This window comes from Mustela erminea, chromosome 3 (genome assembly GCF_009829155.1).
Source record: "Mustela erminea isolate mMusErm1 chromosome 3, mMusErm1.Pri, whole genome shotgun sequence".
NCBI lineage: Eukaryota > Metazoa > Chordata > Mammalia > Carnivora > Mustelidae > Mustela > Mustela erminea.
The window spans coordinates 94,781,064-94,794,409 of NC_045616.1; the positions used below are offsets into that span (position 1 = coordinate 94,781,064).

Consider the following 13,346-nt stretch of genomic DNA (forward strand, 5'->3'; position numbering starts at 1 on the left):
GACCGGGGTGTGGAGGGCAGGGTTCCTGCTGAGCAGAGAGCCCAATGCAGGGCTCAATCCCAGGACCTTGGGATCATGACCTAAGCCAGAGGCAGAGACTTCAACCCACTGAGCAACTCAGGCATCCCGATGTGGTAGATTTTTTTAGACATTAACCAATTTGTATATTCCTAGAGAAAAAAATTCACCTGGTCATGGTATGTAGTTCTTTTTATATGTTACTAGATATGATTTGCTAATATTTTAGTATGAATTTTAGAATTTGTATTCATGAGGGATATTAGTCTATAGTTTTCTTGTGATGCATTTGTCTAACTTTAATATCAGAATAATACGTGCCTCATAGAATGAGATGGGGTGTGTTCCCTCCTCAATTTTCTGAAAGAGTTTCTGGAAGATTGGTACTGTTTTTTCTCCAAATGTTTAATCCAGTTCACTTGTGAAGTTATTTGAACCTGGGCTTTTTAAAATGAGAATATTTTAAATTGCTGCTTCAATTTCTTATTCTAGATCTATTCCAAGTTTTTATTTGTTCCTGAGTCAATTTTGGTAATTTTTGTCTTTCTAGGAATTAATTGCATTTAAGTGATCTCATTTATTTGTTGGAATAAAATGGTTCATAGCATACATTTATAATCTTTTAATTTTGGGGGAAAGATTTTATTTGAGAGAGAGAGCGCAAGTGAGAGAGGGAGGAACCTGCGAGAGCACGAGTAGCGGGGAGAGGCAGAGGGAGGAGGAGAAGCAGTCTCCCCTTGAGCAGGGAGCCCAATATGGGGCTCGATCCCAGGACTCGAGGATCATGACCTGAGCCGAAGGCAGACACTTAACTGACTGAGCCACCCAGGTGCCTGCATTTATAATCTTTTTAATTTCTGTAAGTTCATTGGTTATGTCCCCTTTCATCCCTAATTATTGTAATCTGTGCTTTACCTTTTTTTCTGAAACCTCCTATAAGTGGAATATTCCAAAGAATATTCTTTGCTTTGTTAGTAGTTATTTTTGTCCCATATGCATCAAAGATGAGTAGGCTGTGGCCCGTGGGACAAATAGGCTTGCTTTTTTAAATTAGGTTTTTTTGGAACATGACTACACCCATTTATTTATATACTTTGCAATTGTTTTCCTGCTTCAGGAGCAGAGCTAAGTCATTGACAGAGACTTTATAGCCTCTAGAGCCTAAATTTTTCTCTCTGTGGCTTTTAATTGAAGTTTGCCAGTTCCTATCCTAGCTGAACGTGTGTTAATTTTGTTAATCTTTTCAAGGAAAAGAACTTTCATTTTCACTGATTTTCTCCTTTTTTTTTTTTTTGGCCTTTTTTTTCTTCCCCTCATTAATTTCTATCCTCATCTTTATTATTTCTTCCCTTCTGCTTGCTGTGGATGTAGATTGGTTTTTTTTTTTGTTAAGGTGGAAGATTAAGTTATTAATTTGAAGTACTTTTTCTTTTCACATATAGGCATTTAATTCTAAATTGTCCTCTAAGCACTGCTTTAACTGAAGCTCATAATTTTAATCTTTTGTTTTCACTTTTATTCTCTTCAAAATATTTCCTTATTTTCCTTGCCGTTTCTTTGATGCATGGGTTATGTAAAAGTCTGTTTTTGATCTCCAGATATTTGTGGAATTCTTCGATTTCCTTTTCTTGATTTCTAAATTAGTTCCACTGTGGTCAGAGAACAGACTTTGTATGATTTTAGTCCTTTTAAATCTAGTGAGTCTTATTTTATGGCCCAGCCTATGGTGTATCTTAGAGAATGTTCCACAGGTAGTTGAAGAAAACAGTTGCCTGTTGGGATGCCTAGGTGGCTCAGTCAGTTAAGTGTCTGCCTTCGGCTCAAGTCATGATCTCAGGGTCCTGGGATTGAACTTCACATTGGGCTCCCCGCCATGCAGGGAGCCTGCTTCTCCCTCTCCCTGTGCGTGTCACTCTACCTGCTTGTGCTCTCTATGTCAAATAAATAAATGAAATCTTTAAAAAAAAACAAATAGTCGCCTGTTGTTGGGCAAGGAATGTACTCTAGATGTCAGGTCAAGTTGGTTGATAGATTTTAGGTTTCCGCTTTCTTGCTGATTATTCCACAATCTTGCTGATTTTTCTGTGTAATTATTGCATCATTTATTGAGCATGAAGAATTGAAGTCTCCAGCTTTTGTTGAATTTTCTATTTCTTTCTTCAATTTCCATGTGTCATTTTAATAATTTTTTAAACAAAATCTTCTCCTTTCCCCTTATGAAAACATTAAAAAGGAATGGAGAAAGTCAACTAGGAAATCATGGGTGAGAAAATATGGCTCATTGAGGAAGCATTCCCTTAATTATTAGCCAGAAGTTTTTTGTTTTTTTTTTTAAGATTTTTATTTATTAATTTATTTGAGAGAGAGCATGAGAGGAAGAAGGTCAGAGGGAGAAGCAGACTCCCTGCTGAGCAGGGAGCCCATTGCAGGACTCAATCCCAGGACTGTGGGATCTTGACCTGAGCCAAAGGCAGTCGCTTAACCAACTGAGCCACCTGGGTGCCCACCAGAAAGGTTTAAACGCCCTATGTTTGTAGTAAATTATCTTAAGTTGTTAAGTTTGGTGTTTTATTGTATAGTTGGGAAATTCAGAAAAATCTAGATTAAAAACAGACTTTGGAAGGAAAGTTACCAAAACTCATGTTCTTTATATTTAAAAGTCCATCTGCTCAACTCTTTAACACCAGTTAGATAAATACTTACTGATAATACTGTGTTCTGAACATGGTACTGATAGTCCAAGGGATATATAGATGAAAAAGAAATAGCTTCTGATCGTAAGTTATTTACTTAGTAATGGAGGAAGTAAGGGACGTATGTATATGAGTAAGTGTAGTACAACATGTTAAAAAAAATGCCTGAGGAAGATACTAGTAAGTAATTTAATACTTAACAGGAAAAAATTTGTATCAGTTAATGGTATTCTTCAGAGTGTAACAACCTTTTCTGTTGTTTTTTTTTTTCAATTCTGTCCTCCCATTGTCTGACAGAGTACTCAGTATTTGTTGAAATACTTGGTTGGGAAATCTGATGTGGGTCCTTGTAATGCTCTCTGTGTCCTCTTGTCTTTCTTTCTGTTTGATCTCAGTCATTCATTTTATTCATTTTTCTCTCCATCTGTACCCATTAGCACACACTGTGCTTTTTTTTTTTTTTCCTTAAGATTTTATTTATTTATTTGACAGAGATCACAAGTAGGCAGAGAGAAACGGGGAAGCAGGCTCCCTGCTGAGCAGAGAGCCTGATGCGGGGCTCGATCCCAAGACCCTGAGACCTTGACCTGAGCTGAAGGCAGAGGCTTAACCCTCTGAGCCACCCAGGCACCCCCACACTGTGTTCTCCGATGTTGCTTCTGGAAGCCTGGAATTGGAAGGGGTGGCTGTTTCCTACTGAAGACAGAACATTTCAGTTTAAAGGGTTTTTAACCTTTGGAATAGGAGGAATAGTAACATAACAATAATAAAAAGTTTTTGGTTTTTATTATAGCCTTAATGTGTGCCAAGTACATAAATGTAATACTTAATTTTATGGCACTTACTACTATCATTTCTATATTTCAGATATACCACAGAGAGGTGTTTGAAGTTATATTAGATAGGGGATGGCAGAGCTAGAAACCAGGGCTGATCTGTCTGTTCTTCAGCAATGCTCTTAAGCTTTAATATATACAGAACGCTCACTCTAAAACAGATGAACAAAAGTAAATGTAAATACAATAGCAAAATTGGCATTAACAAAGCTTGCAAGACTTTTATATTAGTAGTCCTCCTTCTATTGCACTTGGAATCATTCCACTATGGTAAAAAGTAAGAGCTTTCTGTCTTCTGCCCTCTGTTTTTCTAACTGCATTTCTAGTCTTTCCCTCTTAAATTTTCATAAGGTATTTACTGTCAAAGCAGATCACAGAAAATTTTGAAGAAGTGAAGGCTAAAATACCAAACTTAATACTAACAGGTTGGGTTTTTTATCATGCGTTTTTCTCTATTCATGTATAAAGTTTATATTTAATGTTCTTAATTATTGTGTGCTCATAATTTATCACCATCACATCTAACATGAGAACTATTTCTTATGTGCCTACATGGAAAACCCCACAGGAGCCTTTCAGTAGATAATTCATGAGGATAGTACTTTTCAAAAAAATACAATCTTATTCTTTTGAACCATATTAGTATTTTTTTCTTTTCTCCTCAGTTTCTACTGAGGAGAAAGTTTGCTACTTTCTAAGAAAGTAGCATTTTTCTTATTACCAAATTAAATATATATTTACTGTATAAAAGATTGAAATGTGTAGAAAGCTAAACACAAGTTTTCCCAACTCTACCATTCATTGTTAGCCATCCTTTTTAAAAATTACTTAATAAATTATTTTTACTATTATGTTCAATCACCCAGTGTATAGTAAATTATTTAGTTTTTGATGGCAACCATTCTTAATATAAAAACCTCTTCTAGACATTATGTAGTATGTGGCATCTGATGAACCCCAGACTTGGCCACTTCCTTTCGGCGTATCTTAAGACAAGATATTTAATTTTATAGAACCTCAGTTTCCTTGACTGTAATGAAAGTGATAATGTTTATAAACCAGAGTTATGTTGTGTGGTGTTTTGTATATATTAGATATTCTCTCTCTTACATCTTCTTGTCATCGTTATTCTATTTGTGTGTGTGTGTGTGTGTGTGTGTGTGTGTGTGTATTTATACACATATATAACTAGGGCTATATGCACACACACACACACACACACTTTTTACAGATACACATTTTTTATATATATATATACTATATATGTATATAGGGTTTTGATCATTTTTTTCCACAAACTTTGTTTTTATATAGGTTTGCATAATTTTCCTGCTGTATAGTAAAACACTATAATTTACATTTTTTATGTATAAATGGGTATTTTTATATAGGTTATACATGTATATAAAATGTTTGTATGTGTATATATAGATACCTACTTATATATGGCATTATATTTAATGTTTCAAATTCTGCTTTTATTACTTAACAGTTGATGTAAGAGAATTTACCCATATTATTAATATACTTTGTAAACATTGTTTCTAATGTTTATTGTAATTCTGTGGTTTTGTCATATGCTCAACTTTTTTTTTACCCTAGTTTTATTTTGATATATAATTGACATATAACGTATTAGTTTAAGGAGTATAACCTGATTTAATATATGTTTATTAAATTATCACAGTAAGTTGAGTTAACAGCCATCACCTCCTATAGTTATACATCTTTTTCTTGTAGTGAAAACTTTTTTTTTTTAAAGATTATTTGAGGGGCGCCTGATTGGCTCAGTGGGTTAAAGCCTCTGCCTTCTGCTCAGGTCATGATCTCAGGGTCCTGGGATCGAGCCCCGTATCGGGCTCTCTGCTCAGCGAGGAGCTTGCTTCCTCTTCTCTCTCTGCCTATTTGTGATCTCCGTCTGTCAAATAAATAAATAAAATCTTTAAAAAAAAAAAAAAAACCTTAAAAAAAAAAAAAAGATTATTTGAGAGAGATTGTGTGTGCACATGAGCCAGGGGAGGGGCAAAGGGAGAGGGAGAGAGAATCTCCAGCAGACTACGCACTGACTGAAGAGCCCAACATGGGGTGGATCTCAAGACCCCGAGATCATGATCTGAGCTGAAATCAAGAGTCAGATGTTTGACTGAGCCACCCAGGCATCCCTCTTGTGATGAGAACTTTTAAGATCTATTCCCAATATAATATATAATGAATATATAATACAGTGTTGTTAAGTATGGTCTCCATGCTATACATTGCATGTCCGGAACTTACTTGTCTTATAAGTGGAAGTTTATACCTTTTCACTAATTTCACCCATTTCTTCCATCCTCCTCCCTTGGCTCCCATATCACCCACTTCTCTGTTTCTGTGAGTCTTTTTTGTTTTGTTTTGTTTTGTTTTTTTAGATTCTAGGTGTGTGAGGTTATACAGTATTTGTCTTTTCTCTGACTTAGTTCATGTAGTGGAATGGACCTCATGGTCCATTTGTATTGTTGCAAATGGTAGGATTTCCATCTTTCTCAATGCTGAACACTATTCCTCTGTGTGTGTGTGTGTGTGTGTGTGTGTGTGTGTGTGTATCGTATCTTCTTTATCCATTCATTTATTGATGGAAAGTTAGGTGCGTTTGTATTGGCTAATGTGAATAATGGTGCAGTGAACATGGGAGTGTAGGTACTTCTTTGATAGCCTGTTTTCATGTCGTTGAATATATGTCTATCTAGAAGTGGTATTGCTGAAGGATATGGTAGTTCTGTTTTTAATTTTTTGAGGAACCTCCTTACTGTTTTCCACAGTGGCTGCACCAATTTACATTCCCACCAACAGTGCACAATACTTGTTATCTTCGTCTTGATAATCACCATTCTGACAGATAGGAGGTCTTATCTTATTGTGTCTTAGATTTGCATTTCCCTGAAGATGAGTGATATTGAGCATCTTTTTATGTACCTGCTGGCCATTTGTATGTCTCCTTTGGAAAAATGCCTATTCAGTTTATCTGCCCATTTTTTAAAATCAGATTGTTAGGGGTTCCCCACCCCCCTTTGCTGTTGAGTTGTGTGATATTAACCTCTTATCTGATACATGGTTTGCAGATATTTTCTCCCATTCTGTAGGCTGCTTTTTCGTTTTGCTGATGGTTTCCTTTGCTGTGCAGCAGCATTTTAGTTTAGTTTGCTTTCATTGTCTTGGCTTTTGGTGTCAAATCCAAAAACTCATTGCCAAGACTGATACCAGAGAGCTTGCTCCCTATGTTCTACTAGGATTTTTATGCTTTTGGGTCTTATGTTCAAATCTTTAATTTGGTTTGAGTTGAATTTTGTGTAATGGTGTACAAATAGGGATCCAGTTTCATTCTTTTGCTTTTGGCTCTCTAGTTTTCTGAGCACCATCTACTGAAGGAGGCTATCCTTTCTCCTTTGTAGTATATTCTTGGTTCCTTTGTCATATGTTAATAGAGCATTATGCATGAGTTTATTTCTGGGTTCTCTGTTCTCTCTTGCTCAACCTTTTCTTCTTCTTACTGTTATTATTAACATTGATACTACTTCTGTGTTTTAAGAATTTAGGTTAATTTCTTTAGGCCAGATTCCCAGAAATGTGGTTATTGGCTGGGTTTTAAGGTTAGAATTATTTTCATGTTCTTGATGTATGTTGGTTAGTTTGTTCTCCAAAAGGCAATGCCAATTTGAACTATAATTTGTAGTGTCTTTAAGGCCTGTTCCCTCCGCCGCATTGGGGGTCTTATTTTTTTCTTTTTTTAAGATTTTATTTATTTATTTGACAGACAGAGATCACAAGTAGGCAGAGAAGCAGGCAGAGAAAGAGGAGGAAGCAGGTTCCCTGCTGAGCAGAGAACCTGATGCGGGGCTCAATCCCAGGACCCTGGGATCATGACCTGAGCCGAAGGCAGAGGCTCTCACCCACTGAGCCAGCCAGCCGCCCCATTGGGTGTCTTATTTTTATTTTGAAAGGCAAGTAAAGAAACTTGATAGTTCTGAAGAGCGTACACTGAAGTTGTACATTTTTAGTTCAAACGTGCAGTTTACAAGGCCATGTTTGAATACTAGCAAGCAACTAAAAAATCGGGTTTTGTTATGGGGTGGAGATTTGGGAGTACATGTCCTGGAAAGGAGGTTAGAGAGTTTATGTATTGACATTCTGGAAATACCTGGGGGAGAAATAAGGCTGGTAAGTTTGTGGATGAATTTGTATTACAGAAGTCATGTAACTCAGAAAAGAAGGTTTAAGCCAAATAAAACTATATTTACTGTTTCTCTCTCTTGTAAATTACTTTCATTTTATGACTGGGAAGTATCTGAAGCTGGATACAAGCTCAGTAAAGATTGTGGAGGAAGCCACTAGAAGGTCTTACTTGAGAAAATGCTCCCATTTGTTATAGGCTTTCTTTTCCAGAATTTGATGATGAAGAGAAAGACTGGGGTTGTATAAATTGAAATTTTATCACATTAGGACCTTGCATGTGACAGTCCATTGAATGAAAATAAGCAGTCAGAATGAATGACTGGCACTGACCTCCCCGCCGCCTTTAACAACAACTTATAAAACAATTTTGGCTTGAATTATTTCTGATCATAAGCTTGGTGTTTAGGCCCTTCTCACTTGGGAGACTACAGATTTGGGACCATTTCCTTTTCTTTACCAAAAAGTAGTTTTTGTAGGTTTTGGTTACATAAACCATTTAACAAACAAACAAACAAAAAATAGAGGCAAAAACCGAGAAACAGACTCTTAACTGTGGAGAACAAACTGGTGGTTACTGGAAGAGAAGTGGGTGGAGGTAAAGTAGGTAATACCAATTAAGGAAGGCAAATGTTGTGATTAGCACCAGGTGTTGCTTGGAAGTGATGAATCACTATATTGTAAACGCAACTAATGTTATACTGTATGTTGATGGACTAGAATGTAAACAAAACCTTGTGGGGCGGGGGGAGGGAAAAAAATCTTAGCCACATGCCTTTTGATTGAATGGCTATAAAGTTAATTTCTAAAATAGTTTGTAACCTTTAAACAAGGTATATTTTGTAGCTGTTTCTCATTATCTGTTTAGGCATTTCCTTGTGAGAATAATGGATGTACCCCCTTCATAAATATCTTCTCCTAAAGATGCCCCCTGCTTTTGAAGTCTGCCTTTAACAGTTTGTTATTCAATGTTGGTTTTTTGATCATGCCTCCTGCCTTATTTTTCTTTTATAACCATAGAAATACTTACATTAAAATATAACTTTTATTTTGTTTCTTAAAAATGTAAGGTATACCTTACATCTTTAGATGTATGTACATTTCCAAAATTATATTTCAGTAATTAAGTTGGCACATTGAACAATGTTCTATTCTTGGTAAGAGGTGAATAAGAATTATTTGAGTACTACTTTATAAAAACAAATACAAAGTTTAGAGTTTCATGGAAAGTTTTCACAGTGTTTCTTACCAGGCTTTTTCTTTTCCATTTCCTTCTTCACTGCTTCTCAGTATCATATTTCACTAATTTAGTCACATGCATCTACTTATGTCTCTAAGTCTTCTCATGATATTCTGTCTTACAGAATTATCCATATTCCTGTCTGATTTTTCACCAGCAGTCCAATCCATACTTAAATGTTATGTCCCTGTGTCACTCTTACTGTGAAACTCCCACTCACACAAGAGCCCATTATTGCCCTCCTCTGCTACCCCAGCTTTTATACCTGTTTTGTCTATTACACATGTCTTTTTATAGCCAGATGTATTTATTTTTATCTCCCACACTGGACTGTGAGGTCCTTTGTCTCTGTTTAGGTAGCATCAAGCCAAAAGCCTTATTCATAGGGGTTGTTCGTTTATTGGGCAAAGGGATATCCTTTGGGCATGCCAAACCCGGTGTTACCAAGAAGCAAACCTACATTCTTTGCTATAAAGTTGTAGTAACAGTACAGGTTTAAAAGGATAAAGGCCATTGGGTTCAAGTATTTCAAATTACAGTTTTTAATCTCAGTTTTATTATGCAGTTCTATGTGGCCAGTGGTGAATAAATCCTTAGCTCTCCAAATTTAGAAAGATGTTGAAATACTGAGCACTGTAGGATCTTTCTTCCTGCCTTCCTCCCTTCCTTCCTTCCTTCATGAATTCCTTCCACCATCATTTCTTTTTGATAGTGGCGTTTTGTACTTAATTGTCAATTTTGGTCGTTGTGTATAAACCATAAGAAGCCAAGGGCACAGCCACATGTTGTGGGCCTTTTATTTGTGTATGTTAGTTAAAATATTTTTCATTGTGCCTTAAACTTTCTAATTATAAAAGTATCATTTGGGTAAATGCTTTTGATAGAAATTCAAACAGAATAAAGATACACAAAAGCAAAATGACATCTGTATTTGTACTCATCATATTTCATACTTCTTCACAGAGATCTTCATGATAGAGTCTGATTTGAGTATTTTCATTCTGCTCTCTATACATTTGCGTTTAGATACAGATACTGGTTTTAAAGAATGTAACTGGGATGGATATAATATGTGTATGTGGGTGCATGCATGCACATGTGTCTAGGTATTTAATGACTTTTTCTTTCTGACTTAACCATATGTCTTGGAGAATCATGTTAGTACCTGGTGATTTGTTTCCTTTTTAATTGCTGTTAGCCATATTGGGGATGTACATTGTGGTAAAAGAGAAAAATCCAGGGAACATAAGCAGCAAGGTGTTTCATATAATCTAATCAAGCAATAGTCCTTGAGGTGCTCAATCAAATTAATGTCTGACAAGTTGGGATAGTTAAGCACAGAACCTTACCTTTGACTTGCTCATGTGAATTCTTTTTGTATCTTTTAAAAAAATATTAATGTTTAAATGTTAAAATGTTTAAATAAAAACTTAAAAAAAGAATACAAAGTTCTGGCAATTAATTTCTACAGTGATGATTTCTTTCTTTTTTTTTTTTTTAAAGATTTATTTATTTGGGGGGGATGAGGGGGTAGAGGGAGACAGAGAATCTCATGCAAACTCCCCGCTGAGTAGGGAGCCTGACCCTGAGATCATGACCTGTGTCAGATCCTTACCCATCGCCACCCAGGTGTCCCCAGTGATGATTTCTGTAAGGTTTCTCAGGGTGTTTGTTAATTGAGTTAATTCAGTACTCCATTTTCTGCTGTCAAGGATTTTTTGGCAGTAACTGTCAGAATTTAATATTCTTTTATTCTGTTTTTAATATCTCTTTCTTGCCTTATTTTCTTTAACATTTATTTGAAAACATCATTTGCTTATTGTAAGATGAATTCTTTTTTCCAGCATCCAGTGTTGGATGAACCAATAGCAGAAGCTGTCTGTATTATAGCAGATATGGATAAATGGACTGTGCAAGTGGCCAGTAGCCAGAGACGAATGACAGATAATAAATTGGGAAAGGAAGTATTAGTTTCCAGTCTTGTGTCCAACCTGCTTCATTCCACTCTTCAGCTTTATAAACATAACTTATCTCCAAATTTTGTAAGTATGTATACGGCTTGAATTATTTAGCACTCCAGTAGGTGACTGAACTTTATTTAGAATGTGCCTACATTGAATACTGCTATTAGCTTCATCATTGTTTCCCGGAAAAAAAAGATGTTATGGACTCAAGGTTTGTGTTCTCTAAGATCCCTGTGTTGAAGCCCTAACACCCACTCTGATGGTATTTGGAGATGGGCCTTTGGGAGGTAATTAGGGTTAGATTAGGTGATGAGGGTGGAGCCCTCATGATGGCATTGGCGGATCTTCTAAGAAGAGGAAGAGAGAGTGTGAGGACAGAGCCAGAGGCCGTAGTCTGCATACCCAGGTGAGAGCTCTTGCCAGAACTGGAATACACTAGCACCCTGACGTTCACGCTTCCAGCCTCCAAAACTGTGAGAAAGTAATTCTCTATTGTTTAAATCACTGAATTTGTGCCATTTTATAATGGTGGCCCAAGGGGATGTGTACATATCTATATATTGTATGGTTTTGGCAGCTAGAATTTGGTGCCTGACTAGTTTCATGTAAGGTATGGATATGTGGTATCTCTAAGCATTGTACAGAATGCCAGTGCTTTCTGGAGCCTCTTTTTCCTGTCAGGACGTTGAAGGAACCCTCTTCATAATACTGAGTACCCTCTTATTGAAGACAGCATTTCCAGCTTTCAAAGTTCTTCTTTTTTTCTTGTTAGGACCAATAAAATACAGCTTACTTAAAAACTTCTGTAGACAACATAATAAAGCCCACATATGACAAAACCATAGCTAAGCTTATTCTCACTGGTGAAATATTAAAAATTTTACCCCTCTGATCATGGACAAGACATGGATGCCCACTTCTACCACTTCTCTCCATCAGAGTATTAGAAAACCCAAGCCAGAGCAGTTAAGCAAGAAAAAGAAATGAAAGGAATCCAAACTAGAAAGGAAGAAGTAAAATTATCTCTGCAGATGACATAATCTTAAATGTAGAAGACTTAAAAATTCCACAGGAAAAAACTGATAGAGCCTGAGGGTTACTGGGTGGTGGGGGAGTTAGGGATGGGTGGTTGGGTTATGGACATTGAGGAGGGTATGTGCTGTGGTGAGTGCTGTGAAGTGTGTAAGCCTGATGATTCACAGATCTGTACCTCTGGGGCAAATAATACATTATATGTTAACAAAAACGATTAAAACAAAATTTAAAAAACCTGATAGAGCTAAAAATGAATTCAACAAAATTGCGAGATACAAAATCAGGTTGCAAAGGTAGTTCCATTTACATAATGCTAGCAATGAACAGACTAAAATGAAGAAAGCACTTAAAATAGCATTAAAAGAATAAATTACTTAGCAATAAATTTTACCATGCACAAAAGACTTATATACTGAAAACTAGATAACATTGCTGAAAGAAATTAAAGAAGCATAAATAAAGGAAAGACATTTCGTGTTCATAGATTGGAAGACCTAGTATTATCAAGATCACAGTACTACCCCAAGTAATCTACTGATTCAAAGCAGTCCTTATAAAAATCCCAATGACATCCTTTTTTTGAAGAAATAGACTCAACCTAAAATTTGCATGGTCTCTCAAGGGACCTGAAGAGCCAAAACAATCTTAAAAAAGGACGAAAGATGGAGGACTCACACCTCCCAATTTCAAAACTTAATACAAAGTGAAAATAATCAAAACAGTGTGATACTGGCATAAGGACAGACATATAGGCCAGTAGAATATAGTAACCCCCAAATAAGCCCTTACTTAAATGGTTAGTTGGTTTTGGACAAGGGAGCCAAGACCATTCAAAGAGGAAAGGAGCCTCTGAAAGAAATCATGCTGAGAAAACTGGATTTCCACATGGAAAAGAATGACGTTAAACCCTTTATGCCATGTACAGAAACAAACTCAAACTTGAAACTGACTTAAATTGATTGCTTCAACTATCTGTAAAACTGTTCAAAGAAAACATTATGGGATAATCTTTATGGCATTTGATTTGGCAGGGATTTCTTGAATTTTACACCAAAAGCATAGGCAACAAAAGTAAAATACAGAACAACAAAAGTAAATACAGTAAAATATATGGGACTTTGTCAAATCAAAATTTTTGTCCACCAAAGGACATAATCAACAAGTGAAAAGACAACCTGCAGAACAGGATAAAATAGTTGTAAATCATGTATGTTCAAAGAAATTGGTATCCATAATAACAAAGAAAAACTCAATTTAAAAATAGGCAAATAGACGTTTCTCCAAAGAAGATGCACCCATGGTCAATGAACGTATCAGGAGAGTACATATTGAAAACACAGTGAGATACTCCTTC

At 36.0% G+C, this 13,346-nt stretch overlaps 1 protein-coding gene across 3 annotated transcripts in view; it reads left to right on the forward strand.

Moving 5' to 3' along the window:
- Window positions 1-13,346, forward strand: part of FNIP1 (folliculin interacting protein 1) — a 145,968-nt gene that overhangs the window by 125,992 nt on the left and 6,630 nt on the right. For 2 of the 3 annotated variants that reach the window (XM_032336812.1, XM_032336814.1), the window contains one exon: window positions 10,838-11,035. The exons of the other annotated variant lie outside the window; for it this stretch is intronic. In XM_032336812.1, coding sequence (XP_032192703.1) covers window positions 10,838-11,035 — 198 coding nt within the window. The remainder of the gene's footprint in view (window positions 1-10,837; window positions 11,036-13,346) is intronic. 3 annotated transcript variants of the gene reach the window in all.